General features: G+C 38.4%; 1 protein-coding gene across 5 annotated transcripts in view; it reads left to right on the forward strand.

Annotated features, from left to right (window-relative positions):
• DNAAF4 (dynein axonemal assembly factor 4) overlaps positions 1–27,069 on the forward strand; it is a 104,172-nt gene that overhangs the window by 70,713 nt on the left and 6,390 nt on the right. For all 5 annotated transcript variants that reach the window (XR_005216458.1, XM_037833900.1, XM_037833898.1 and 2 more), the window contains exon 7: positions 26,439–26,592. Coding sequence is in view for 4 of the 5 variants with exons in the window: in XM_037833900.1 (XP_037689828.1) it covers positions 26,439–26,592 (154 nt within the window). In the remaining variant the exon portion in view is untranslated. The remainder of the gene's footprint in view (positions 1–26,438; positions 26,593–27,069) is intronic.

Raw genomic sequence — 27,069 nt, forward strand, 5'->3', positions numbered from 1 at the left:
TCTTTCTTTTATAAGGACCCTTGTGTTACACTGGGTCCACGTACACAATCTAGGATAATCTCTCCTTGTCAGAATCTTTAATTTAATCACATCTGCAAAGTCTCTTTTGCCACATAAGGTAAAATAGTCACAGGTTCCAGGGATTAGGACATGGACATCTTTGGGACACCATTATTTTGACTCTTACAGCATCTATATTTTTATTTTCTCTTCTTCATTCTTTTCCTTCTTGCTCTTTTCTCTTGTTTATTGGCCAGGGATTGATTGTGGAGTTTAGCTACAGTTAACAATTTTTCTGAAGTTCAAAGAGCCTGGGGCTGATACCTTGGTTCCTCTTATTTCCGACTATAAAACCCTATGTGATCCTCCCTTTTTTTTCTTTTTCTTAAAAGACAGGCAAAAGAAAGGAACAGACAAAAATACTCTGAGAAGCCAGTGGAGTAAAAAACATTAAGGAAAGATTTTTTGTTTTGTTTTGTTCTTTAAGAATAGAAGAGGTTTAATTAGGTTGAGAGAGAGGAGAGAAAAGAGATGATTGAAATGGTTCTGAGAAGAGTGAAGAAAATTGGACAGGGCCACAAGAGTGGATGGATTGTTTTTGTTTTTTACTCTTTTTGGAAAGTTGCATGCATTTTTAAGTTTTGCAATAAAAGAACATAGTTATTTTGAAAAAATTCAGTCAATGCAGGTAAAGTGAAAGTTCCCCTTGGTTTTCACCCCCATTACCTAATCCCCTCTGCCCCAGCTATCACTGTAATCATTTCTGCTTCCACCTTTTTTTTTTTTTTTTATCATCATTTTATTGAGATATATTCACATACCACGCAGTCATACAAAACAAATTGTACTTTTGATTGTTTACAGTACCATTACATAGTTGTACATTCATCACCTAAATCAATCCCTGACACCTTCATTAGCACACACAGAAAAATAACAAGAATAATAATTAGAGTGAAAAAGAGCAATTGAAGTAAAAAAGAACACTAGGTACCTTTGTCTGTTTGTTTGCTTCCCCTACTTTTCTACACATCCATCCATAAACTAGACAAAGTGGAGTTTGGTCCTTATGGCATTCCCAATCCCACTGTCACCCCTCATAAGCTACATTTTTATACAACTGTCTTCGAGATTCATGGGTTCTGGGTTGTAGTTTAATAGTTTCAGGTATCCACCACCAGCTACCCCAATTCTTTAGAACCTAAAAAAGGTTGTCTAAAGTGTGCGTAAGAGTGCCCACCAGAGTGATCTCTCGGCTCGTTTTGGAATCTCTCTGCCACTGAAGCTTATTTCATTTCCTTTCACATCCCCCTTTTGGTCAAGAAGATGTTCTCCATCCCACGATGCCGGGTCTACATCTGCTTCCACCTTTAATTGTATTTATCTTTAAGTTGTCCCGTCATAATCACAGTTAATATTTTCATAGCTCACAGTAATTTACAAGAGCTTTCACATGCACTATCTTGCTAAATCCTCACAATTATACTTGGATAAGACCCACTGTTCTTGCAGTGATTTAACAAATATTTATTGAGAAAATAGCTCATTTATTTCCCATAACAACCTGATTACTTGGGTATTATTATCTTTACCTCCATTTTACAAATGTGGAAACAAGACTAGGGAGGTTAAGAAACTTGGCTGAGGTCATGGTTAGGTAGAACCAGGATTCAGTCCCAGGTCTGTATGACTGCAAGGTTTGTGTTTTAACCACTGCTATACACCTTTCATAGATGAACAAATGCACTTTCTGTCCCTTTGTTCTACTCGGTTAGCCTTAGTGAAGGTAGTCCAAGTTTTTTGGCTATCAGTTGCACCCCCTTGTTGCGTGAGAGTGCTGAAATGTGCATAGCTGAGTAGGCTGTCCTGTTGGATTGCTTACTTTCTCTAGATAAGGGTGCTAGATGGACTTGAAATAGAGACATTTCATTTTCTGAGACTGGAGAAAGAAAATGAAGACAAGTGTGGATTTATATAAGTTTATAACAGCAAGGATAATTGATTAGTGGACTTTGTCTGGGACTAAGTTGGAGATGATAAATTCATAGAGGTGCCAGTATGACTGTGTGACTTATCTTCTACAGTGTTAAGTCATTTGGATTACAGAGTAGAATGGATAGATAAGCTCATTGAGCCAGGTTTGGAGTTTTGATTGACTAATATAGCAGAAGACTAGCCAAGCAAGGGACCAGAGATTGCCTATGAAAAAATAGTTCAGCAATGAAACCCAAGCTGGCTTGGAAAGGAAGAGGTGCCCTGTGGAGCTTAGTGGACTAGGTGAAAATTGAGTGATTAAGGGATCAGAGGCCACTGTGAGTTTGAAGATTCAGTATAAGGAAAGTTGGCAGAGTAGAAAGTTCTGGTCAGTTGCTGGGATCCCAGAGTTTAACACTTCTGAGTAGTACGGTTCCAGGTGGTTACTAAGTCCAGGGTGTGCCTTTCAAGTGGGTAGCAAATCAGTATGTCAGAAGGTAGAATTGAAGGGAAGGAGATTTGAGTTAAGGAGTTCTAGATATTTCAAAGTTAGATTGATAAGCAAACCCTAAGATCTCCTGGAGTTATGGCAGATGTTGGGACAGAGACAGAAGCTTGAAATCAGGCATCAAAGCTCTCTATGAATAAGGGAAGAATACTTTTAAAAAGCCGGTAGATAACAGTTACAAGAAGGCTAGAGAGCAGAATAGATGTCATAAATCCCAAAGGATGATGACTTTTACATAGAGGAAGAGTTATAGCTTGGAACTAGTGGAAGCAAGAAAGAAGAATGCCAATTCCTACAGTTCTGGCCCCATAATGTGGGATGTGGGGGAGAGGGATCCTCAAGTAGAGAGGGTGGTAGAGATAGTGCTGCCCTCAGGGCAGAGTCCGGTTTATTTTAGAAACCATCCTGTAGAAAACTTGAGGATATAGGGAAGGATTGGGAGGTAGAGTCTACTGTGGCAGAACCAGGGTGAGGAAGTACAAGGAAGTAGAGAGGGATGAGGGTAGGAAAGGCCAGAAAAATAGGAAAATTGAGAGGACAAGGGAGAAGCTTCCTTTTTGGTCAGTGCCCAAAAATAACAGGTGTTCTAGTTTTCTAATGCTGCAGAATGCAAAACACCAGAGATGGATTGGCTTTTTTAAAAAGGGGGTTTATTTGGCTACACAGTTACAATCTTAAGGCCATAAAGTGTCCAAGGTAACACATCAGTAATCAGGTACCTTCACTAGAGGATGGCCAATGGTGTCCAGAAAACCTCTGTTAGCTGGGAAGGCACGTGGCTGGCGTCTGCTCCAAAGTTCTGGTTTCAAAATGGCTTTCTCCCAGGACGTTCCTCTCTAGCAAGCTTGCTCCTCTTCAAAACATCACTCACAGCTGCACTGAGTTCCTTTTCTTTGAGTCAGCTCATTTATATGGCTCCCCTGATCAAGGCCCACCCTGAATGGGTGGGGCCATGCCTCCATGGGAGTATCCCACCAAAGTCACCACCCACAGCTGGGTGGGGCACCTACCAAGCAAATCTAATCAGCACCAAAACGTCTGCCCCACAAGACTACATCAAAGATAATGGTGTTTGGGGGACACAGTACATTCAAACTGGCACAACAGTGTTGATGGACATGCTTACAAAGTCTTTTGGCACAAATTGTTGTAGTGCTGGAACTGAGTAAAGTTCCCAGGCAGTGTTTGGTCTGGTCTTATTTCTGATATACTACTGATATAATTTGACTTCTGACTGAAGCAATGCATTTTTTTTCTTTTTCAAAATGCCCTCAGTTTTTATTTGATTCTCTCTATATGTTCCAAGGCAGGACAGACATTTCATAGATACTGAGGCTCTATGACTGGAATGTCACAAGCCTAGGCCAGAGGCAAGTGCAGTAACTGAATTGTATTGAACACAGAAGAACTAATATTGAAGGCTTTGTGAGAATTAGAAATCACTTTCCATCTTTAATAAAGGAACTGCTGGACACAGCTGGCCCTGAGAAAATAGCTTTAAAGCTCCTCCAGCAGAATGGGTGTGAGTGGGGAAGGTTTTCATGTCTTTAGTTTTGCCATCAATACTGGCATCATATTCCTTTTGTTATATATAAGCACCTTCTACCTTAGTTCTAGTGTCATCTTCATCAAAAACATACCAGTTTTCATCAGTTACAAAATTGGGCTTGATCCTTTCCACCTCCTCCGGCAGGTCCTTTATTTGTTTAGTAAATACCACTTTCCACATCCCAACTATTTGTAGATTAGATGTTGGGCTCCCAAAGGCCATACTAAGCTTTGTAATTCCCACAGTATAATATGGGGAAGTCAAGTATCAATGGTAGATTGTAATTACTTTAGTCTCTCTTTTGGTACCATTTTGCCTTACTGTTTCCAATAAGGGAGAAAAAGAAAGAGAAGCAAAACAAGAAGAGAGGAAGAGATTTAGAATGAGAATGAGGGATGGAGAAAAACTTACTAATGACACCCAGAGAAACAGAGTACAGTCTTGATTAATCACAGTGCCAAGTACAAAGAGATAGAAGGAAAGCTAAGAATTGTTAGAATTGTTGCCTGCCAATGTAATGCAGTATAAAAGTTAGAACCAGGAATAAGAGAACCATTTGTAAAGCAACAGATTAAATTTAAAGCCAAAGGATGAAAAAAATTTTTTTTCTCTCCAGAAGCTTTGTTTCATGGTAGCTTTCTGTATTTATACAGACAAAAACAGTCCAACATCGTTATTGTGTTTAAACCTATGGGACACTTGTTTCACAAATGCTTAGAAGAGGGCAAGTCTGTCAAAATAGCAATAGCTTGAGAAAACTCTTGAGGGAATTATATCTACTCAAAAATGGGTTCTTAGAAAAAGCCACAGGATTTTTTTTTTAACCTAGCCTTCTACTACTGTGTCCTTGTTTAAAATTGCAAATCCATCTTTCATAAAAATGCATATAGCTTAGGCAAGTTTATTTGCTCATAAAAGCATTTTACCTTTTCCAATTAACATTGAACCAAATAGCTTTTACTGAGAATATCTCATATAAAACAGAGTCCATGCGCTCTAATTTAGGTATGTGCATGGTATGATGTTACTTTACAGCTTTATTTGACTCAGAATCTGTAAATAACTTTAATAGCTACCTTCCAGACACTTGTAATCATATACAGTGGATGGACCTATTGACATTCCTTTGTGCTTGATTTTTAGCATAATTTTTTTTTGGTTCCTATCTTGACCCCAGACTAAAAATAAAAATCCCCTTTTCCCCTTTACTAGAGCCACTTGAATCCCATCTTCATTCCTCATTCTGTAGAGCAAATTCTAAAATTTGGAGGGAATTAGGGATATTTATCTCCACAATCCAACACCCAGCATCATATTCCTTTTGTTATATAAAAGCACCTTCTACCTTAGTTCTAGTGTCTGAATTTTCTTCTTATTCTGTCTGCCTAAGTGCCAGGTTTTGTAGCCTGCGTAATACTTCTGTCCTTTTAAGATTGAGACTCTGCTTTGCTTTTGCTTTTCCTCCTACAACCCAGGTTAATCCTGAATGCAGAGGTCAAGCCAGGTAGGTGTGTTTGTAGTAGGCTTGTGTCACAGCTGAGGAATGCCAAGTTTAAGAAACTGAATCTTTTAAAAGGGGGTGTTTTAGTTTGCTAGGCTGCTGAAAGCAGACACCATGAAATGGATTAGCTTTACAATGGGAATTTATTAGCTTACAGTTTTGAAGTTGAGAAAAATGTCTGAATCAAGCCACCATCAAAGCAATGCTTTCTTCCTGAAGACCAGCTGCCACGTGGGTCCTGTGCCACATGGCGAGGCACATGGTAACATCTGCTGGTCTCTCCCTCTCTTCAGGGTTACATTGCTTTCAGCTTCTTGCTTCCATGGCTTTCTCTCTCTTTGTCTGAATTTCATTCTTTTATGAAGGACTCTAGTAAGAGGATTAAGACCCAACCTGAACATGGTGGGTCACACCTAAACTGAAGTAGCCTCATCAAAAGGTCCTCCTTACAAGGGTCCACACCCACAGGAATGGATTAACTTTAAGAACATGCTTTTCTGGAGTACGTAGAGTTTCAAACCACCACATTCCACCCTCTGGACCCCCAAAAGACATATTCTTCTATGTGTAAAATACATTCATTCCTTCCTGTGCCAGTTTGAATATATATTGTGTCCCTCAAACACCATTATCTTTGATGTAATCTTGTGTGGGCAGATGTTATCAGTTTTGATTAGATTTCTTTGAGTGTTTCTTTGGAATGCACCCCACCCAGCTGTGGGTGATGACTCTGATTAGATATTTCCATGGAGGCGTGGCCCCACCCATTTGGGGTGGGCCTTGATCATTGGAGCCATATAAATGAGCTGACAAGCAGAAGGAACTCAGTGCAGCTGTGAGTGACATTTTGAAGAGGAGTTACAGCCAAGAGGGACACTTTGAAGAAAGCACAGGAGCTGCAGATGAGAGACAGTTTGAAGACAGCCGTTGAAAGCAGACTCTTGCTCCAGAGAAGCTGAGAGAGGACAAATATCCCAAGTGCAACTAAGAGTGACATTTTTGAGGAACTGCAGCCTAGAGAGGAACGTCCTGGGACAAAGCCGTTTTGAAACCAGAACTTGGAGCAGACAACAGCCATGTGCCTTCCCAGCTAACAGAGGTTTTCCAGACACCACTGGCCATCCTCCAGTGAAGGTACCCCGATTGTTGATGTGTTGCCTTGGACACTTTATGGTCTTAAGACTGTAACTGTGTAACCAAATAAACCCCCTTTTATAAAAGCAAATCCGTTTCTGGTGTTTTGCATTCCAGCAGTATTAGCAAACTAGAACACTTCCCAATATCCCAAAAGCCTTAAGTCATTTCACTAACAATGCTAAGTACAAAGTCTCATCAAAATCAGTTAAGGTGTGGTCTGTGGACCTGTGACACTTAGAGAACAGTTTATCTACTTCCAATATACAATGGAGGGACAGTCATAAGATAAACACCCCCATTCCCATAGGAAGAAATTGGAAGGAAAACAAGGGTCACAGGTCCCAAACAATTCTGAGGTCCTGCAGGGCATATGCTATTAGATTTAAAGATCTGAGAATCAACTATGAAACTATGTTTTGTCCTCCAGGCACGACAGAGCAGCAGCCTCACCTTTTCCAAGTATTTGTGTTGTGGCCATTCTCTCCCAAATACTGGGGTGCTGCTCTCCCTGAATACTGGGGTGAACGTTCTACTCTCATCAAGCATTGTGATGGTAGCCAGACTGTGGCCTTCACATTCATCAAACATTGGGGTGGCAGACATACTCTTCACAATCCCCTAGGCAAGTGAGAAAATTGGGGTGGTAACACTCGTCCTGAGCAACGGGGCAGGAGGCCCACCTTCTCCAAAGTGCTGGGCATACTCACCTTTTCCACACATGTGGGTGGGCTTGCTCTCTTGGCCTGAATAAATATCTTTGGTCTAGACCTCAATTTCCGTGGTTTGGCCTTTGAAATCATTTTTCCTTTAATCTGTCCCTTTGCTGTCCCTTTTAGCTCAGGCTCTCTGTTGTTCCATTCATATAGATCTCTCAAAAAACTTGTTGGTTTTGCATGTAGTACACAGGGGTCCAAACCATCAGAGAAAAGAACTTTCCACACATTCTTTCTGGACAACTGCATTTCCAATCCTGACTAGTACTGGAATGGCTGACTGGTTCCATGTTCAGTTAAATCATCACGTGGAACACTATTCTCTGGGGAGCTGCTTTCCAGAAACTCAGAATTTTTCAAACCATCAATTTCTGGTCTCTTCGCACCCAGGAGTTCAGTTTTCAGCTTATCCCTTTCTTCTCGCATTTTACTGTAAGCTGCAAGTAGAAACCAGGCTACACTTTCTACATTTAGTTTGGAAATCTTCTCGGCTAAATATCCAAGCTTGTCACTTTCAAATTCTGCCTTCCGTCTAACATCAGAACTCAATTTTTTCTAAAATGCAATTTTACTGAGATATATTCACCCACCATATAATCCATCCAAAGAATACAATCAGTGGCTCACAGTATCATCACATAGTTGTGCATTCATCACCACAATCAATTTTAGAACATTTTCATTACTCCAAAAAAAAAAAAAAAAGAAAGAAAGAAATAACAATAAAAAGAAAACCCATCCTCCTTATCCGCCCCCTCCCCTTTTTTGGGGGTCTTTAGTTTATTACTCATCTACCCATTCACTGGAAAACGGAGTGTCAGGCACAAGATTTTATAATCACACTGTCACATGATAAAAGCTATATAGTTAGACAATCATTATCAAAGGTCAAGGTTACTGGATTACAGTTCAACAATTTCAGATATTTCCTTCTAGCTGTTCTAATACACTGCAAACTAAAAAGGAATATCTATATAATGAGTCAATCCTCAAAATCATTTGTTAAATCCTAATTTCTCAGTTTTACCTCCTCCCTCTCATTTGATCATTCTCTCAGTCTTCAGGGATATCTGGGCAATGACCATTTAAATTTCTTATTGCTGGAAAGGAGTGCTGACCTTATGGGGTAGAGGAATGAAACTGGTTAATGTTCTTGGAGAGACTAGTACCTCTGGGTTTCAGGACTTATCTGGCTTAAGAACAATCTGGAGGCTTTAAGTTTCTGAAAAAATAAACTTACTAAGAAAAACTTCTATAGAGTCTTAGATAAAGCCCAGGGTATTCTTTAAGGTTTTCAGGCATACTATTGGTATTCTGTTGTAATTTGCAATATCTGGCTGAAGCTTTCATGAGAGTAACCTCCAGAATGACCTCTTGACTCTATTTGAAATCTCTCAGACACTAAAACTGTTTTGTTTTTTTTCTTTTCCCCCTTTTGGTCACAACGGCATTCTCAATCCCATGATGCCAAGGCCAGGTTCGTCCCTGGGAGTCATGTCCCATGTTGCGGGGGAGACTTACACCGAGAGTAATGTCCCATGTAGGGGAGAGGGTGGTGAGTTTAATCAGAACTCTATATTGCAAGGTTGTCTGCTACATTAAAACAAGAGTTGTCTTTCTTCCAGTTTGCAATGAAACATTCATTACTTCTGTCTTAGGCCTCAGCAGATGTACCTTTAGCATCCATATTTCTACCAACAATCTCTTCAAAGCAATCTAGGCCATTTTTATCAAACACCTCACAGTTCTTTATTCTCAAGCCTTTAGCTGTTACCCAATTACAAAGCTGTTTCTACATTTTTGGTATTTGCAATAGCATCACTCGATACCTGGTACCAAAATCTGTTTTCATTTTCTAGGCTCAAAGCAGATACCATGAAATGGGTTAGCTGTACCACGGGAATTTGTTAGTTTACAGTTTTGAGGCTGAGAAAATTGTCCAAATAAAGCCATCATCAGGGAGATGCTTTCTTCTGGACGACCGGCTCCTGGTGATCCTTGGGTCCTCTGCTGCATGGCAAGGCATATGGCAGCATCTGCCAGTTTCTTTCTTCACTTCTGAGTTTCATTGCTTTCAGCTTCTTGCTTCCATGGCCTTCTCTGTCTTTGTTTTAATTTCATTCTCTTATAAAGGACTCTAGTAAGAGGATTAAGACCCATCCTGAATGAGGTGACTCACACCTTAACTGAAGTAATCTTATCAAAAGATCCTACTTACGTGGGTCCACACCCACAGGGATGGACTAACCTTGAAAACATGCTTTTCTGAGGTACATAACAGTTTCAAACCACCACAGTTGGCTATAAGCAAACCACCCAATCTTTTCCCTGGAGGGAAACATTATCTTTATTATACTAAGCAGCAAACAGATCTGTCCTTTGCCCTGGAGGGATACACTATCTCCATCTTCCAAAACTGTGTGCTGTACAAACACCTTTGAAAGGATAGTCTAGAACAAAAGCTGTCAGTGCCTCTGACGTAAGATACATGATAAGAAGTTTTCTTATGCTGCCACCCTTTGCCTGACTTAAAGAGGTTTGGAATCCATGTTGTAAACAAGATGACCTCATATATGTAATTAAAATTTTGTTCAGTTACTTATTTGTATGCATTTTATAGAACATAATATTCTGTTGTAGTATAATTCCTGTTATGGCCTAATTTATCATTTCATATAGTATACAGTACCCTTTTCCTTCCTCCTTCCTGAGTGCTGAATTGTACTGGTTGATGTGCCACCATAAAGGCACACTGATGCTCAGCTTTAGAAGTTTTTCATCCACATAAGCTGCTGAAAAAGACAAGGACTTTCAAAGTCCTTTAAAGAATAGGTGGCTGTTAGAGTTCCTTCCTATTGCATACAAACAGAGCTATTCTGTCTTCTGTTGAAATATGTGTCGCTCTCTGACCGCATGGCTATTTCTAATTACCACCACTTCTTTTTAAAATTTATTTTTAGAGCAATTGTAGGTTTACAGAAAAATCACGTTAAAAAGTACAGAGTTTGCATATATCCCGCCTCACATTGGTAGTTTTCCCTATTATTAACATTTTGCATTAGTGCAGTACCTTTGTTACAATTGATGAACCTGTATTATTATAATTATATTATTATATAAAATCCGTAGTTTACATTAGGGTTTATTCTTTGTGTTGTACAATTCTGTTTTTTTTTTAATTAGAGAAATTGTACACTTACTGAAAAATCATGCATTGACTACAATTCAGGGTTCCCATATACGTCCCCATCATCAACACCTTGCATCACTGTGGCACATCTGTTAAAATTCATGAAAAAACATTTTTATGATTGTACTATTAACAATCATTTACAATATTTACAATAGAGTTCACTGCTTGTGTTCTACAGTCCCATGTTTCTTTTTTTAAATTTCTATTCTAGTAATATACATATGCAACCTAAAATTTCCCCTTTAACCACATTCACATATATAATTCAGTGCTATAAATTACATTCTCAATGTCGTACTACCACTAGTACCATCCATTACCAAAACTTTACCATCAGCTCTACAATTTAAACATTCTGACTCTATGAGTTTGCTTATTATTATTGTTTCGTAACAGTGAGATCATACAATATTTGTCCTTTTGGGTCTGGCTTATTTACTCAACATGATGTCTTCAAGGTTCATCCATGTTGTTACATATATCACAACTTCATTCTTTTTTATAGCAGACTAATATACCATTGTATGTATATACCACATTTTATTTATCCATGCATTGGTTGATGGACCCTTGGATTCCTTCCATCTTTTGGCAACAGTGAATAATGCCACTATAAACATCAGTGTGACAATATCTGTTCTAGTCCTTGCTTTCAATTCTTTGGGGTATTTACCTAGAAGTGGGATTGCTGGGTAGGAATTGCCAAACTGTCTTCCACCATGGCTGCACCATTTTACATTGCCACCAGCAGTGAGTGAGTGTTCCTTCTTCTCCACATCCTCTCTGTTCTAGTTTGCTAATGCTGCCAGAATGCAAACCACCAGAAATGGATTAGCTTTTATAAAAGGGGGTTTATCTGGTTACACAGATACAGTCTTAAGGCCATAAAATGTCCATCGACAAAGGGTACCTTCACTGGAGAAAGGCCATTGGCATCTGGAAAAACCTCTGTTCGCTGGGAAGGCACGTAGCTGGCGTCTGCTTGCTCTCAGGTTGCATTTCAAAATGGCGTTCTCCTTAATGTCTGCATCAGCGTCCAACGGCCGTCTTCAAGATGTCTATCTCAACTCTAGCTAGCTGTTAACTCCTTCTGTCTGAGCTTTTATAAGGCTCTAGTAAACCAATTAAGGCCCACACTGAATGGGCATGGCCACACCTCCATAGAAATACTGAACCAGTAGGTTCCAAACTAATCCACACTAATACGTCTGACCCCACAAGACTGCATTAGAGAATATGGTTTTTTCTGGGGGACATAATATATACAAACCAGCACAGGGCCCCCTCATCCTTCTAAATAAATTTGATTATTGACTTTTCCATTTCTGCAAAGAAGGCTGTTAGAATTTTGATTGGGACTGTGTTGCATCTGTAAATTGTTTGGGGTAGAATTGACATCTTAATGATGTTTAGTCTTCCAATCCATGAGCATGGAATGTCCTTCCGTTTATTTTGATCTTCTTTTATTTCTTTTAGCAATGTTTAATAATTTTCTATGTCCTTTACAATCTTGGTTAAATTTACTCCTAGATATTTGATTCTTTTAGTTGCTGTTGCAGATGGAATTTTTTTCTTGTTTTACTCCTCTACTTGCTCATTACTAACGTATAGAAACACTACTGATGTTTACACATTGATCTTATGCCTCACCTCTTTGCTGAATTCATCTATTAGCTCTAGTAGCTTTGGTGTAAATTTTTTGAGTATTTTGTATATAGGATCATGTCCCCTGCAAATAGTGGAAGTGTTACTTCTTCCTTTCCAGTTTGGATATCTTTTATTCCTTTTTCTTGTCTTATTGTTCTGGCTAGAACTTCCAGTACAATGTTGAATAACAGCAGTGCATAGTGATCATCCTTGTCTTGTTTCAGGTCTTAGAGGGAAAGCTTTCAGTCTTTCACTATTGAAAATGATGTTAGCAGTGGGCTTTTCTTATATGCCGTTTATCACACTGAGGAAGTTCCCTTCTATTTCTGTTTTTCTAAATGTTTTTTAAATCAAGAAAGGGTGCCAGATTTTGTCAAATGCCTTTTCTGTGTTTTTTTTCCCCCTTCGTTCTGTTAATATGCTATATTACATAAATTGGTTTTCTTCCGTTGAACCACCCTTACATACCTGGAATAAATCCCACTTGATCATTGTTCTGGTTTGCTAATGCTGCCCATTATGCAAAACACCGGAAATGGATTAGCTTTTATAAAGGGGGTTTATTTGGTTACAGAGTTACAGTTGTAAGGCTATAAAGTGTCCAAGGTAAGGCATCGACAATTGGGTACCTTCGCTGGAGGATGGCCAATGGGGTCTGGAAAACCTCTGTTAGCTGGGAAGGCACGTGGCTGGTGTCCACTTGCTCCTAGGTTGTGTTTCAAAATGGCATTCTCCAAAATGTTGTTCTTGGATCATTTTGTCCTCTCTTAGCTGCAGCTCCTGTTTAAAATGTCACTCTCAGTTGCTCTCCAAAATGTCACTCACAGCTGCTCTGAGTCTGGGCCTGTATGGCTCTTTTTAAAGTGCTCCAGTGATCCAATAAAGACCCACCCTGAATGAGTGAGGCAACACCTCCATAGAAATAATCCAATGAAAGGTCTCACCCACAGTTGATTGAGTCACATCTCCAATGAAACACTCAAAAATTCCAACCTAATCAATACTAAAACGTCTGCCCCACAAAATTACATCAAAGAATATGGCTTTTGGTGGAACATTATATATCCAAACTAGCACAATCATGGTGTTTAATTTTTTTAATATGCTGTTGGATTCGATTTGTTGTTGATTTGTGCATCTATATTCCTAAGAGGAATTGGACTGTAATTTTATTTTCCTGTAGTGCGCTTACTACGCTCTGGTTTTAGGGTGATGTTGGCTTCGTAGAATGAGTTATAGAATGTTTCCTCCTCTTCAGTTTTTTGGAAGAGTTTGAGTAGGATTGGTATTAACTCTTCTTGGAAAATTTGGTAGAATTCCCCTGTGAAGCTTCTGTTCTGAGCTTTTCTTTTTGGGAGACTTTTTTAAATGCAATTTTATTGAGATATATTCACATAACATGCAGTCATTCAAAGTGTACAATCAGTTGTTCATGGTATCATCATAAAGTTATGCATTCATCACCACAATCAATCTTAAAACATTTTCATTACTCCAAAAAATAAAATAAAAATTATAATAAAAATAATATAAAAAAACATCCCATTCCCCTCCTCCCCCCATTGTTCATTTACTTTTTTAAATACAATTTTACTGAGATCTATTCCCACACCCTACAGTCATCCGCAGTGTACAAGCAGTTATACACAGCACCATCATACATCTGTGCATTCATCTCCAGAATCAATTTTTGAACCTTTTTCTTACTCCAAAATAAAAATAAAAGCAAAAAAACACACCTATATCTTTCCATCCCCTCCATCCTACCCAATTCTTCATCTAATTCTGTCCCCATTTTCCACTCATCTGTCCATACACTGGATAAAGGGAGTGCGAGCCACAAGGTTTTCATAATCACAGTCCCACTGTGCAAGCTGCAAAGTTATGCAGTTGTCTTCATGAAGCAAGATCACTGAGTTGCAGTTCGACAGCTTCAGGTATTTCCCTCTAGCCATTCCAACACATTAAAAACTAAAAAGTAGTGTTTACGTAGCGCATAAAAATACCCTCCAGAGTGACCTCTTGACTCCATTTGAAACCTCTTAGCCACTGAAACCTTACTTTGTTTCATCTCTCTTCCCCCTTTTGGTCAAGAAGGCCCTCTCAATCCCACAGTGCTAGGTCCAGGCTCATCCCCAGGAGTCATTTCCTGCATTGTCAGGGGGATTTATGCATTTACACTCCTGGGTGTCATGTCCAACCCAGAAGGGTGTGTAGTGACTTCCCATGTCAAGTGGGCTTAGAGAGAGTGGGGGGTCACATCTAAACAACCACAGGCTTTCTGTAGGGGGGACACTCCTAGGCGCAATTATAAGTGGCCTTAGCCTGTCCCTTGCAGCAACTAGCCTCACAAAGGAGAGCCCCCAGATTGAGGGCTTGGCCCACTAAATTGGCAGTCCTCAATGTTTGCGGTAAAATCAGCAATAACCCAGGTAGGGAAGTCCAAGGTTTCTGCATTTCTCCCCAGTTCCTCAGGGAACCCCAGAAATACACTTTTACTCTCTGCCCATGTCACTTTGGGATGTATCCGGATTTCACCCCAGCCCGTACAAACGCATCAAATCCCACTTCCCTTTCACAGCTTCATGCACCTATGGTGTTCAAACAAACTGATCATACAGGTAAAATTATCTAGGATGCTATAGAAAATATAGATCCTGCACCAAATAAACTTCTCCTCCCTTGGTCTCACACAAAAGTTGTAGTTTTAAAACCCAGTCAGTATCGTCCTTTACCTTTTGGCCTGATTTGCCTTAGTCCTAACCATATCCACTTCATTCTTATCTCTAATTGAAGTCTGAACTCTTTTTCATCTCTTTCAATAGTTGCCTTCTGGGGTAATACTGACATTCTTAGCTGCCAAGCTCTAGCTCCAAAGTTCTAGAGACTGACCAGGTTATACACAAGGAGCTCAGCATCTCAGGATTTAGAGATAACCATTACAACTCAGGAATAGATGTGACTGCTGTAAGAGCTTACAATCTAGGGACCATTATAATAAGCATTGTTCTGATAAGCTGTGCTCTAAGATCAGTTCTCAGAGTTTACACATTATAGTTAGTTCATATTAGTGAGGCATTATAATGTTTGTCCTCTCATTTTTGGTGTGCTTCACTCAGAATGCTGTACTCAAGATCCATTCACTTAGTTGCATGTCTCACAGCTTCATTTCTTCTTGTAACCACTCAATATTCTATTGTGTGCATACACCACAGTTCATCATTCTGTTCATCAGTCAATGTACCCTTAGACGACCTCTGTCCATTGCAAATTGAGAATACTGCCACCATATACACTAGTGTGTAAATGTCCGTTCATGTCCCTGCTCTCAGATCTTCCAAGTATATACCCCATAGGGAGGCTGCAGGACCTTGTGACCCCCACATGCCTAGCTTCTTGTGGAACCACCACACTGTCCTTCAGATAGGCTACACCATTCTACTTCCCCACCAACAGTGAATACATACGTCTCTCTCTCCAAGTTCTCTCCAGCACTTGTGTCCCTCTGTTTATTTTTTTCCCTGCAATTTTATAGGGATATATTCAAATATATATTAATCCACAATGTACACTCAATTGTTTACAGTATCATCCTATAGTTGTGCATTTGACAGCACAGTTACCACTTACATATATTCATTATTCAAAAAAAGAATTGAAACGAAAGAATAATGAAAAGACAAAAGGAAAAGTAAAAATAAAATAAAATACAGCCACAAAGAAAGAGGAAGAGGCAAAAAAAAGTAAAAAGACAAAAGAAAAAGAAAAAGAAAGAAAATGGCAACTAAAAAGCAACAAAAGAAAAGATAAAATTAAAATAAAATGCAATAAAAAAGTCAGACAACAATGCTGATGCCAGAAATCCCATACCCCTCCCTTATGTCCCCTTCTTATAGGCATTTAGCTTTGGTGTATTGTTACAATAAAAGAAAGCATACTGCAGTGTTACTGTTAACTATAGACTCTAGTTTGCATTCATTGTATTTTTCTCCCAGTATCACCCCTTTTTAACACCTTGCAAAGTTGACATTCGTTATCCCTCATGTAAAAATATTTTTGTACATTTTATCACAATCATTGACTGCTCTATGTTTCACTAAGCTTATACAGTCCCAGTCTTTATCCTCTATCTTTCCTTCTGGTGTCCTACATGCTTCTAACTTTTCTCTTTCAACCGTACTCACAATCATCTTTGTTCAGTATACTTACACTATTGTGCTGCCATCTCTCAAATTGTGCTCCAGACCTCTCTCTCCTGTCATTTCCTATCTGTCTGTAGTGCTCCCTTTAGTATTTCCTGTAGAACAGGTATCTTGTTCACAAATTCTTTCAGTGTCTGTTTGTCTGAGAATATTTTAAACTCTCCCTCCATATTTGAAGGATTGTTTTGCTGGATGTAAAATTCTTGGTTGGCAGTTTTTCTCTTTCAGTATCTTAAATATATCATACCACTGCCTTCTTGCCTCCATGGTTTCTACTGATAAATCTACATATGGTCTTTATTGATCTTCCCTTGTATGTGATGGATAGCTTTTTCTTGCTGCCTCCAGAATTCTCTCTTTGTCTTTGACATTTGATAATCTGACTATTAAGTGTCTTGGCATAAGTCTATTTGGATCTGTTCTGTTTGGGGTATACTGCACTTCTTGGATCTGTAATTTTATGTCTTTCGTAAGAGATGGGAAATTTTCAGTGACTATTTCCTCCATTATTGCCTCTGCCCCCTTTCCCTTCCCTTCCCTTCCCCTTCCGGGACACCCATGACATGTACATTCGTGTGTTTCATGTTGTCACACAGTTCCCTGAGACGTTGCTCATATTTCTCCATTCTTTTCCCCATCTGTTCTTTTGTGTGTAGGGTTTCAGATGTCCTGTTCTCCAGTTCATGAATCTTTTCTTCTGCCTCTTCAAATCTGCTGTTTTGTCTCCATTGTGTCCTTCATCTCTTGTGTTGTGCCTTTCATTCCCATAAGTTCTGCCAAATGTTTTTACAAACTTTTGATTTCTTCCTTATGTTCACTCAATGTCTTCTATAGATCCTTCATCTCCTTTGCCATATCTTCCCTCAACTCATTGATTTGATTTTTGAATTGATTTAGGAGATTTATTTTGATTAATAATTAGTTGTTTCAATTTCTGTGTCTCAGTTGGAGTGTAAATTTCTCCATTTGGCTGGGCCATATCTTCATTTTTCTTAGTGTGATTTTTCATTTTCTGTTGTCTGTGCATCTGGTTTCCTTGATGACCCCAATCAGATTTTCCCAGACCAAAGGGGTGCAGGTCTCAGGAGGAGGCTATATTCAGTATTAGGTTTCCTTGAGGGTGAGTCCTAGAAGATTGACAGACTTCCTGTGAGGCCTCTAGACTCTGTGCTTTTCCTGTCCTGCCTAGCAGGTGGCACTTGTCAGCCCGCAGCTCCCCACTGGTATAAAGAGGTGCTCTTTTGGGAGACTTTTGCTTAACTGATTCAGTCTCTTTACTTGTAATTGGTCTGTTGAGATCTTCTGTTTCTTCTGAAATGAGTGTAGGTTGTTTGTGTGTTCGTAGGAATTTTTCCTTCTCATCTAGACTGTCTAATTTGTTAGTATACAATTGTTCATGGTCTCCTCTTATGATCCTTTTTATTTATAACTGTGGAATCAGGAGTAATGTCCCCCTCTCATTTCTGATTTTATTTGAGTCCTCTCTTTTTTTTCTTTGTCAGTCTGGCTTAATGTTTGTCAATTTTATTGACTTTTTCAGAGAACCAGCTTTTCATTTTGTTAATGCTCAGTATTGTTTTTTTAATTCTATATTTCATTTATTTCTTCAGTATTTTTTATTTTTTTCCTTCTGCTTGCTTTGGGTTTAGTTTCCTGTTATTTTTCTAGTAGTTCCTGCTATGTAGTTTGGTGTTTAATTTTGGTTTTTTCTTCTGTTGTAATGTCAACATGTAGGCTATAAATTTCCTTCTCAGCACTGCCTTCACTGTATCCAATAAGTTTTGATATATTGGGTTCTTGTTTTCATTTGTCTCAAGACATTTACTTATTTCCCTTATGATTTCTTTTTTAACCCATTGATAGTTTAAGAGCTTGTTAATTAACATCCATGTATTTGTCTATTTTCCAGTTCTCTGACTTATTCATTTCCAGTTTCATTCCATTGTGATCAGAGAAGATGCTTTGTATAATTTCAATCTTTTAATTTTTATTGAGGCTTGTTTTGTGATCCAGTATGTGGTCGATCCTGGAGAATGATCCGTGTGCATTTGCAAAGAATGTGTATCCTGCTGTTTTGGGGTGCAATGTTCTGTCTGTTGTGTTTGGTTCATTTATTGTATTATTCAAGTACTCTGTTTCCTCATTGATCTTCTGTCTAGATATTCTATCTATTGACAAGTATGATGTATAAATCTACTATTATTATAGAGGTATCTATTTTTTCCCTTCAGTTTTGCCAGTGTTTCCCTTAGGTATTTTGGAGTACCATGGTTAGGTGCGTAAGTATTTATGATTGCTATTCTTGGTGGTGTGACTCTTTTATTCATACATAGTGTACTTCTTTGTCTTTTGTAAGACAACTTTTGACTTAAAAGTCTATTTTGTCGATTATTAGTATAGCTACTCCAGCTCTCTTCTGCTGATTATTTGCCTGTACTTTTTTCCATCCTTTCACTTTCAACCAATTTGTGTCTTTGCTTGTAATTTGGATCTCTTGTAAGCAACATATGGTTGGATTGTGCTTTTTTTTAATCCATTCTGCCAATGTCTTTGGATTGGGGAGTGTAATCCATTAACATTCAGTGTTTTTACTATAAGGCAGTACTTCAGCCATTTTTCCTTTGGTTTTTATATTTCATATCTTTTTTGACTCTCTTTTCCTTTATTGCATCCTCCTTTTCTGTATACTTGATCTTTTGTGACATTTCTGACTGATCCCTTTCTCATTTCTGTTTGTATAAATATTTTAGATACTTTCTTTGTGGTTACTCTAGGGTTTGTATTACACAACCTATGACTATAACCTATTAATTTGAAAAGATACCAACTTAACTTCAGTAGCATACATGTTTTCTGCTCCCATATCCTTCTGTTTCTCTTTTTAATGTTGTTTTTGTTCCATGTTACCTCTTTGTATTTTGCCTGTCCATTATAGAAAATAGGACTTTTCCTTAATGAATTGTATTGCCACTCTTATAGGAATTAAGGGTAGAATTATATATTGAGAATACAATATTATTGGGTTTTGTGTTTACCCTTTTAGTTGCCTTTACTGAAGATCTTCACTTTGTCAAACTACTCTGAGCCACTCTTTCCTGTCTTTTCCTTTCAATATGAAGAACTCCCTAACATTTCTTGTAGGATAGGTCTTTTGTTAACTTACTCTCTTGGTTTCTGTTTATCTGTGAATGTTTTAAACTCTCTCTCATTTTGAAGGACAGGTTGCCTGGTAGTTTTTCTTTCAGTACCTTCAAGATACCATACCACTGCCTTTTTCGCTCCATAGTTTCTGATGAGAAATTGGTACTTAGTTGTGCCAGTTTGAATGTATTGTGTCCCCCAAACATCATTATCTTTGATGTAGTCTTGTGGGGCAGACATTTTGGTGCTGATTAGATTTGCTTGGAATGTGCCCCACCCAGCTGTGGGTGATGACTCTGATGAGATATTCCCATGGAGGCATGACCCCACCCATTCAGGGTGGGCCTTGATCAGTGGAGCCATATAAATGAGCTGACTCAAAGAGAAGGAACTCAGTGCAGCTGTGAGTGATGTTTTGAAGAGGAGCAAGCTTGCTAGAGAGGAACGTCCTGGGAGAAAGCCATTTTGAAGCCAGAACTTTGGAGCAGATGCCAGCCATGTGCCTTCCCAGCTAACAGAGGTTTTCCAGACACCATTGGCCATCTTCCAGTGAAGGTACCCGATTACTGATGTGTTACCTTGGACACTTTATGGCCTTAAGATTGTAACTGTGTAGCCAAATAAACCCACTTTTTATAAAAGCCAATCCATCTCTGGTGTTTTGCATTCCGCAGCATTAGCAAACTAGAACATTAGTCTTATCAAGAATCGCTTTTATGTGACAAATTGATTTTTTCTTGCTGCTTTCAAGATTCTCTCTTTATCTGTGACATCTGTCCTTCTGATTAGTATGTGTCTTGAAGTAGGTCTACTAGGGTTTATTTCATTTGGAGTACTGTTCCAGTTTGCTAATATTGCCGTTATGCAAAACGCCAGAAATGAATTGGCTTTTATAAAGAGGGTTTATTTGGTTTCAAAGTTACAGTCTGAAGGCCATGAAAATGTCCAAATGAAGGCATCAACACAAGTATACCTTCACCAAAGGAAGGCCAGTGGCTTCCAGAAAACCTCTGTTAGCTGGGGAGTCACGTGGCTGATGTCTGCCGATCCCAGGTTGTGTTCCAGCTTCACTCGCAGCTCCTGTGCATTCTTCAAAGTGTATCTCTTGGCTGCAGCAACTCCTTCTGTCTGTGAACTCTTTTATAGGACTCCAGTGATTCAGTTAGGACCTACCCTAAATGGGTGGGGTAACCCCTCCATGGAAATTTCCAATCAAAGATCTCACCCACAGTTGATTGAGTCACATTTCCATGGAAACACTCATTCAAAGGATTCCAACCTAATCAACACTAATATGTCTGCCCCCACAAGACTGCGTGAAAGAACACATCGTTTTGGGGGACATAATACATCCAAACTGGCACAAGTACATTGCGTTTCTTGAACATGTATATTTATGTCTTTCATAAGAGTTGGGAAATTTCTGGCCATTATTTCCTCACATATTCTTTCTGCCTGTTTTCCCTTCTCTTGTCTTTCTGGGACTCCCGTGATACATATGTTGGAATGTTTCATACTGTCACTCAAGTTCCTGAGACCCTGTTTGATTTTTTCTATTCTTTTCTCTATCTGTTCTTCTGACTGTATAATTTCGATTGCCCTGTCTTTTAGTTCATGGATTCTTTTGCTTGTTCAAATCTGCTATTGTATGTCTCTAGTGTATTTTTAAATTTCCATTATTGTGCCTTTCATTCCATAATTTCTGTTACGCTTCTTTTTACACTTTCTAATTCTTCTTGCTCACACATTGTCTTCTAATGTCCTTTAGCTCTGTATTCACCATTAGTAAATTTCTATCCATATTTTCCTGCATCTCCTTGAATTGGCTTAGGAGATTTGTTTGAACTTCTTTGATTAGTTGTTTCAAAATCTCTGTTGCCTCTGATGTTTTAATTTTTCCCTTGGGTGAGCTGTATCTTCCTGTTTATTAGTATGGCATGTAATTTTTTGCTGATGTTGGGGCATCTGATTATTTTGATTTGCTAACTCTGAATGTCAGTTTCTCCCTCTTGCCTAGGGTTTTATTGTAGATTGGTTATATGTTAGAGCTCTTCTTTGACACTTGGTCCAACTTACACTGGACTTTTAGCGTAGCCTGTGTGTAACTCTTCAGATTTTCCTGGGTCCTCTGCACTTGATTCTTGCCCTGGATTGTGGTACAACTTTTAAGATTGCCTTCATTTGCAATTGTTTCCTCTCCTAGAGAAAGCTTTCTTTCCTCTGTTCCACCTCTGAAAATCCTTAGCTTTTCTTTTTGTTTTTTTGTAGAATTTACTCCCAAGCTCCTATGATTTTTTTAACTTTTCTCCCTCACTCAGTGCCCCCTTTTCATTATATTTTTCAGTTTGGGGCCCATCCTGACTTACAGCAGCTCAGTTTTCCCACCCTCTGTTTTTACCGTGAGGCTTTTCCACATTCTGTTACTTATCCATTGGGTATTCCACCCCAGGGATCTAGATGGGATCAGTACAAAAAGGTTTGTTTCTTTGGTTAAGTGAGCCATCAGTCAGAGTCTAGGCTGACTGTGTACTTCTTGCCAAGAGTTCTGCCAGAATCTCTTTTATTCCCCTGGGGATGCTTTTGTATGCAGTGCTCCTCAGCTGCTTATGTTCTGCTCTGGGTCTCTGCGGACTTAGTTCTCTGTGCCTGGGTATGCACAGAGGGTTCTAATTCACTACTGTGGTCTATGGTCTGCATCCATGACAAGAGGGACCCAGGCTGTGCTGCCTCTGTGAGACCCCTAAGCTGTGTAGGATCAAGTAAGTGGGAGAGGTCCTGACTGGTGGGTCCGGTAAATCTTTTTTTGATTCAGCATTATGGAGTCCCTCCACTATGGTTAGTAATAATAATAATTATAATAATAATAATTATTATTATTAATTGTGGTAACATATGCAAAACAAAATTTGTTTTAACCATACATGAGTATACAATTCAGTGATGTTAATTACATTTACAATGTTGTACTACCATCAACGTCATCCTTTACCAAAACTTCTCTGTCACCCTAAACAGAAACTCTGTACCAATTATGAATGAACGCCCCATTCCCTACCACCACCCCTGCCCCTGGTAGCCTGTATTCTAATGTCTGTCTTTATTAATTTGCATGCTAATTATTTCATATAAGTGAGCTCATACAATATTTGTCCTTTTGTGCCCCACCACTTCTGATATCTCTCATAATTCTGTTCTGTCCCTTTCTCTCTTGTCCCCATTGCTTCTTTCTATCACTTCTGCTTCTTTTGTTCCATTTCCCATGCTCAACTCCTGTAGAAAATGTTTGGCCCTTTGGGCCATTGCCAGTCAAAATGTTCTTTTTTTTCCAAAGGCAAACCACCATTCATCATAAAAATGATAGGAGTGTTTATAATATATAGTTCATGTCTGCTTTGTTCTCACCGTACACCTAGAACAGTAGGCACTCAATAAGTGTTGAATGGATGAATAATTGTGCAATATTCTTTTCACTGCCCTTACCTTATTGGAAGTATCAGGAGAGAGACTTAATGGTTATTAGCTTCTCTGGTTAATTGTGTTCAAGGACTATTGCAGTTTAGACAAAGGGGGTTAGATTTTCCTGTTCATATTGAAGTTTTTCTATTTCTGTGTTCACAGCCATTCTAAAAGCCATAAAGCAGATTTTTTGATGTTTGTAGTGTAATGCTCATTTAGATTTATGTTTTATATATGAAAAAAGATTTATAATACCTTATATTTCCTGCTATTATGCCTCCCACAATGGTTCTTTTGTAAAAGATCATTGTAAAATCTTCCTTTTTTAACACTTTAAAGAGTTTCTCTTACAGAATGTCCTATTTTAAAACTGTTAAGTTTTGTTGAAGATGAAATGTGGAAATGTTCTTAAAATGTGTATTTTCACATGAGGTTTGTTGTATACATTAGGTTGCCTAGCCAACACTTATTCTTCCCTGTTCTAATTTGCTAATGCTGCCAGAATGCAAAACACCAGAAATGGATTGGCTTTGATAAAAGGGGGTTTATTTGGTTACACAGTTACAGTCTTAAGGCCATAGAGTGTCCAAGGTAACACATCAGCAATCAGGTACCTTCACTGGAGGATGGCCAATGGTGTCCAGAAAACCTCTGTTAGCTGGGAAGGCACATGGCTGGCGTCTGCTCCAAGTTCTGGTTTCAAAATGGCTTTCTCCCAGGATGTTCCTCTCTAGGCTGCAGTTCCTCAAAAATGTCACTCTGAGTTGCATTTGGGGTATTTGTCCTCTCTTAGATTCTCCAGAGCAAGAGTCTGTTTTCAATGGCTGTCTTCAAAATGTCTCTCATCTGCAGCTCCTCTGCTTTCTTCAAAGTGTCCCTCTTGGCTATAGCAAGCTTGCTCCTTCTGCCTGAGCTTATATAGTGCTCTAGTAAACTAATCAAGGCCCACACTGAATGGGCGGAGCCACACCTCCATGGAAATCATCCAATCAGAGTTGTCACCCACAGTTGGGTGGGTCACATCTCCATGGAAATACTCAAAGAATTGCAGTCTAATGAACACTAATATGTCCACCCACACAAGATTGCATCAAAGATAATGGCATTTTGGGGGACATAATACATTCAAACTGGCACATCCCCCTTTATACTTAACTGACTGAGCCTCTATTTTGTTTAGGTATATAGCCCTCCTCCGTGTGACTTCGGATGGTGATCCTGTCCCTAGTACAGTGATAGATTCTGACTGACTTAAACAAATCAAGGTGGTTTTAATCATAATGGTGGTGCTTAGTTTTGTTTTATTATTAGAAATGTTTACTTCATTTTTTTCTTTCTTCACTTAATTAAATTTTTTTATTATAGTGAAATTCATGTAGCAAAATTAATCATTTTAAAGTGAATAATTCAGTGACATTTAGCAAATTCAGAATGTTTTGCAACTACCACTTCTATCTAGTTCCAAAACATTTCCATTATCCCAAAAGGAAACCCTGTATCCAATAAGCAATTACTCCTCATTGCCTTCTCCCCTCTTGCCACTTGTAATTACCAGTTTGCTTCTCTTTCTGTGGATTTACCTAGTCTGAATATTTCATATAGATGAAATCATACAATATGTGATTCTTTTTGTCTGACTTCTTTCACTTAACACAATGTTTTTGAGGTTCATCCTCATTGTAGCATATATCTGAACTTCATTCCTTTCTATGGCTAAATAATATTCTATTGTATGGATATACCACAATTGGCTTATCCATCTGTTTATGGATTTTAGTTACTTCTACCTTTTGGTTATTGTGAATATGGCTGCTGTGAATAAATATATATATATTTCTTTGTGTCCCTGTTTTCACTTCTTTTTTGGGTATATACCTAGGAATAGAATTGCTGGGTCATATGGTAATTCTATGTTTAACTTTTTGAGGAACTGCCAAGCTGATGATTTTTTTAAGGGTAGGTTTGGACAGTGAGATAAAGGGGTGAACTGAGAGTTTTCTGGGAAAGGTTTTCTTACTCCTAGAACATATACCAGAAAATACTGTACCTCTTTCTTCTAATGAATATTGTGCATCTTGAACTAATGCAGCCATCTTACAGCCATGAGGAAACCAGCCCTGGGATGGAGTAGCTGCTGGGTATAGTAGAATGTTGAGATATGGGAGGAACCTAGGGCCTTGATAACATCCTCCAGCTGCTGATATATTGGATGTGAAGCCTTCTCCAGAGTCTCTGGACATTTCTTTTTCTTTTTTTTTATTAAATGTGAGATAATTTATTTCCTTACAGCAGTTTGAGCAGTTTGAGTCGAGATTCTGTTACTTGAGTCGAGATTCTGTTACTTGCAGTCATAAGCATCCTAGCTGAAACGAGGCATTTCAGAAAGATAAGCCATCCCCCTAGACTCAACTTTTCTAATTTGTACCAGTTTTAAAAAACTCGACTTAAGCTTGAGTTAGATGTCACGTAAGTATCATTTTACATTTTAATCATAATTTACTGGCTGCTTTTGTTGATCTACTTTTGTTGTCATTGTGTTTAATATTCCAGATCTACAAAGTATACAATTGACTGGAAATGAATCAAAGTGTTATTTATATGGCAGTTTTATATTTGGTGTAGTTTTTTCTGTTTTCAAAATGCTTAGGTATAATTTGGAATTACACTTAAAAAATAAGAAGAATTTATATTTTAAATAAATTCTTTAATCATATAGATCTCTTTATTTAAAGAGATTTTTATTTATGTAGAATTTTAGAATATTTGACCTAGAATGTTTGAGCTGGAAGAGTGGATGCTTTTGTTTGCAAGTAACCAGAAAATCCGGCTTTTATGTTGAAGGAATTTATTGGTTTACATAACAGAAAAGCTAAAGGTGTTTTGCATTTCAGACAAGGCTTGATCCAGAAGCTCAACCATATCATCAAGGGTGCAGTTTCTTTCTGCCTTTTTGATTCCTCCCATACTTCCATAATATTGGCTTTATTCTAATGGTGTTCAAAATGTTCAGCAACAATTTGGGCTATGTGTGTTCTTCATTCATATCCAGCAGGGGGAGAAGTTTTCCCAGTGTTTAATTCTCCAGTCTTGGAATCAAATACACAGGCTTCATCCTGAATAGAACAATTTAAGTCACAAGCCCATCCCTGAGTCGGTCACTGTTGCAAGGAGAATGGGAATATGCCTACTGGGAGTCACTCCTGGCCTTCTGGAGGTAGGGGTGATGAGACAGTCTCGTTCATACTACATGCTAATACTTATGTGCGGAGAGGTGGAGTCAGTGCAGCCAATAACGTCCACTCTACAAAAATACTAAAAGAGGCAAATGGTCTCCTCTGCCAGATGTTATTAGACATTATTTCTGCATTTCTGTTTCAATGTTACAGTGTTTTTCTTTTCTGTTTTTTGTCTTGTTAGCAAACTGTTTGCAACAGAAAACTATTTGGCAGCTATTAATGCATACAACTTAGCCATAAGACTAAATAATAAGATGCCTTTGTTGTACTTGAATCGGGCTGCTTGCCACCTAAAAATAAAAAACTTACACAAGGCCATCGAAGATTCTTCTAAGGTATATACATCTATTTATTTGTGTATAGTGCTTTAAAATCATCTTCCTATTTATTGGTTTAAATGATGCTCTTACTGTTAAATTTAACTAATTGAGATTTAAGGACTTTAAGAATCATCTTGTTTATTATATCTTATTACTGGTATTTTTTGCCAAGTGACAAAGGACTGATGTTTTTTGAGATTTCAAGTTAGATTAGAAATTCCCTGTCAATTGTTACTATATTACTCGAGTATCAGTTGACGTTCACAAGGAAATTAGTAAATGGTTGTCAGTTGGTGTTAACTCTTTTTCTTATTAAAGCATATCCTGATTTCCATTACTAATATCTCAGATCAATATCTTAAATGTCTACAGTTTTTTTTCTTTTTTCCTCATCAAGGTAACTTGTTTTAAGGGAACACCACATGTAAAATCTTTTGTGTGGCTCATTGAGATTGAAGATTTGGAAGAAACAACTGTCTCCCTTCCTTGATC

This window comes from Choloepus didactylus, chromosome 4, assembly GCF_015220235.1.
Source record: "Choloepus didactylus isolate mChoDid1 chromosome 4, mChoDid1.pri, whole genome shotgun sequence".
NCBI classification, from domain to species: Eukaryota; Metazoa; Chordata; class Mammalia; order Pilosa; family Megalonychidae; genus Choloepus; species Choloepus didactylus.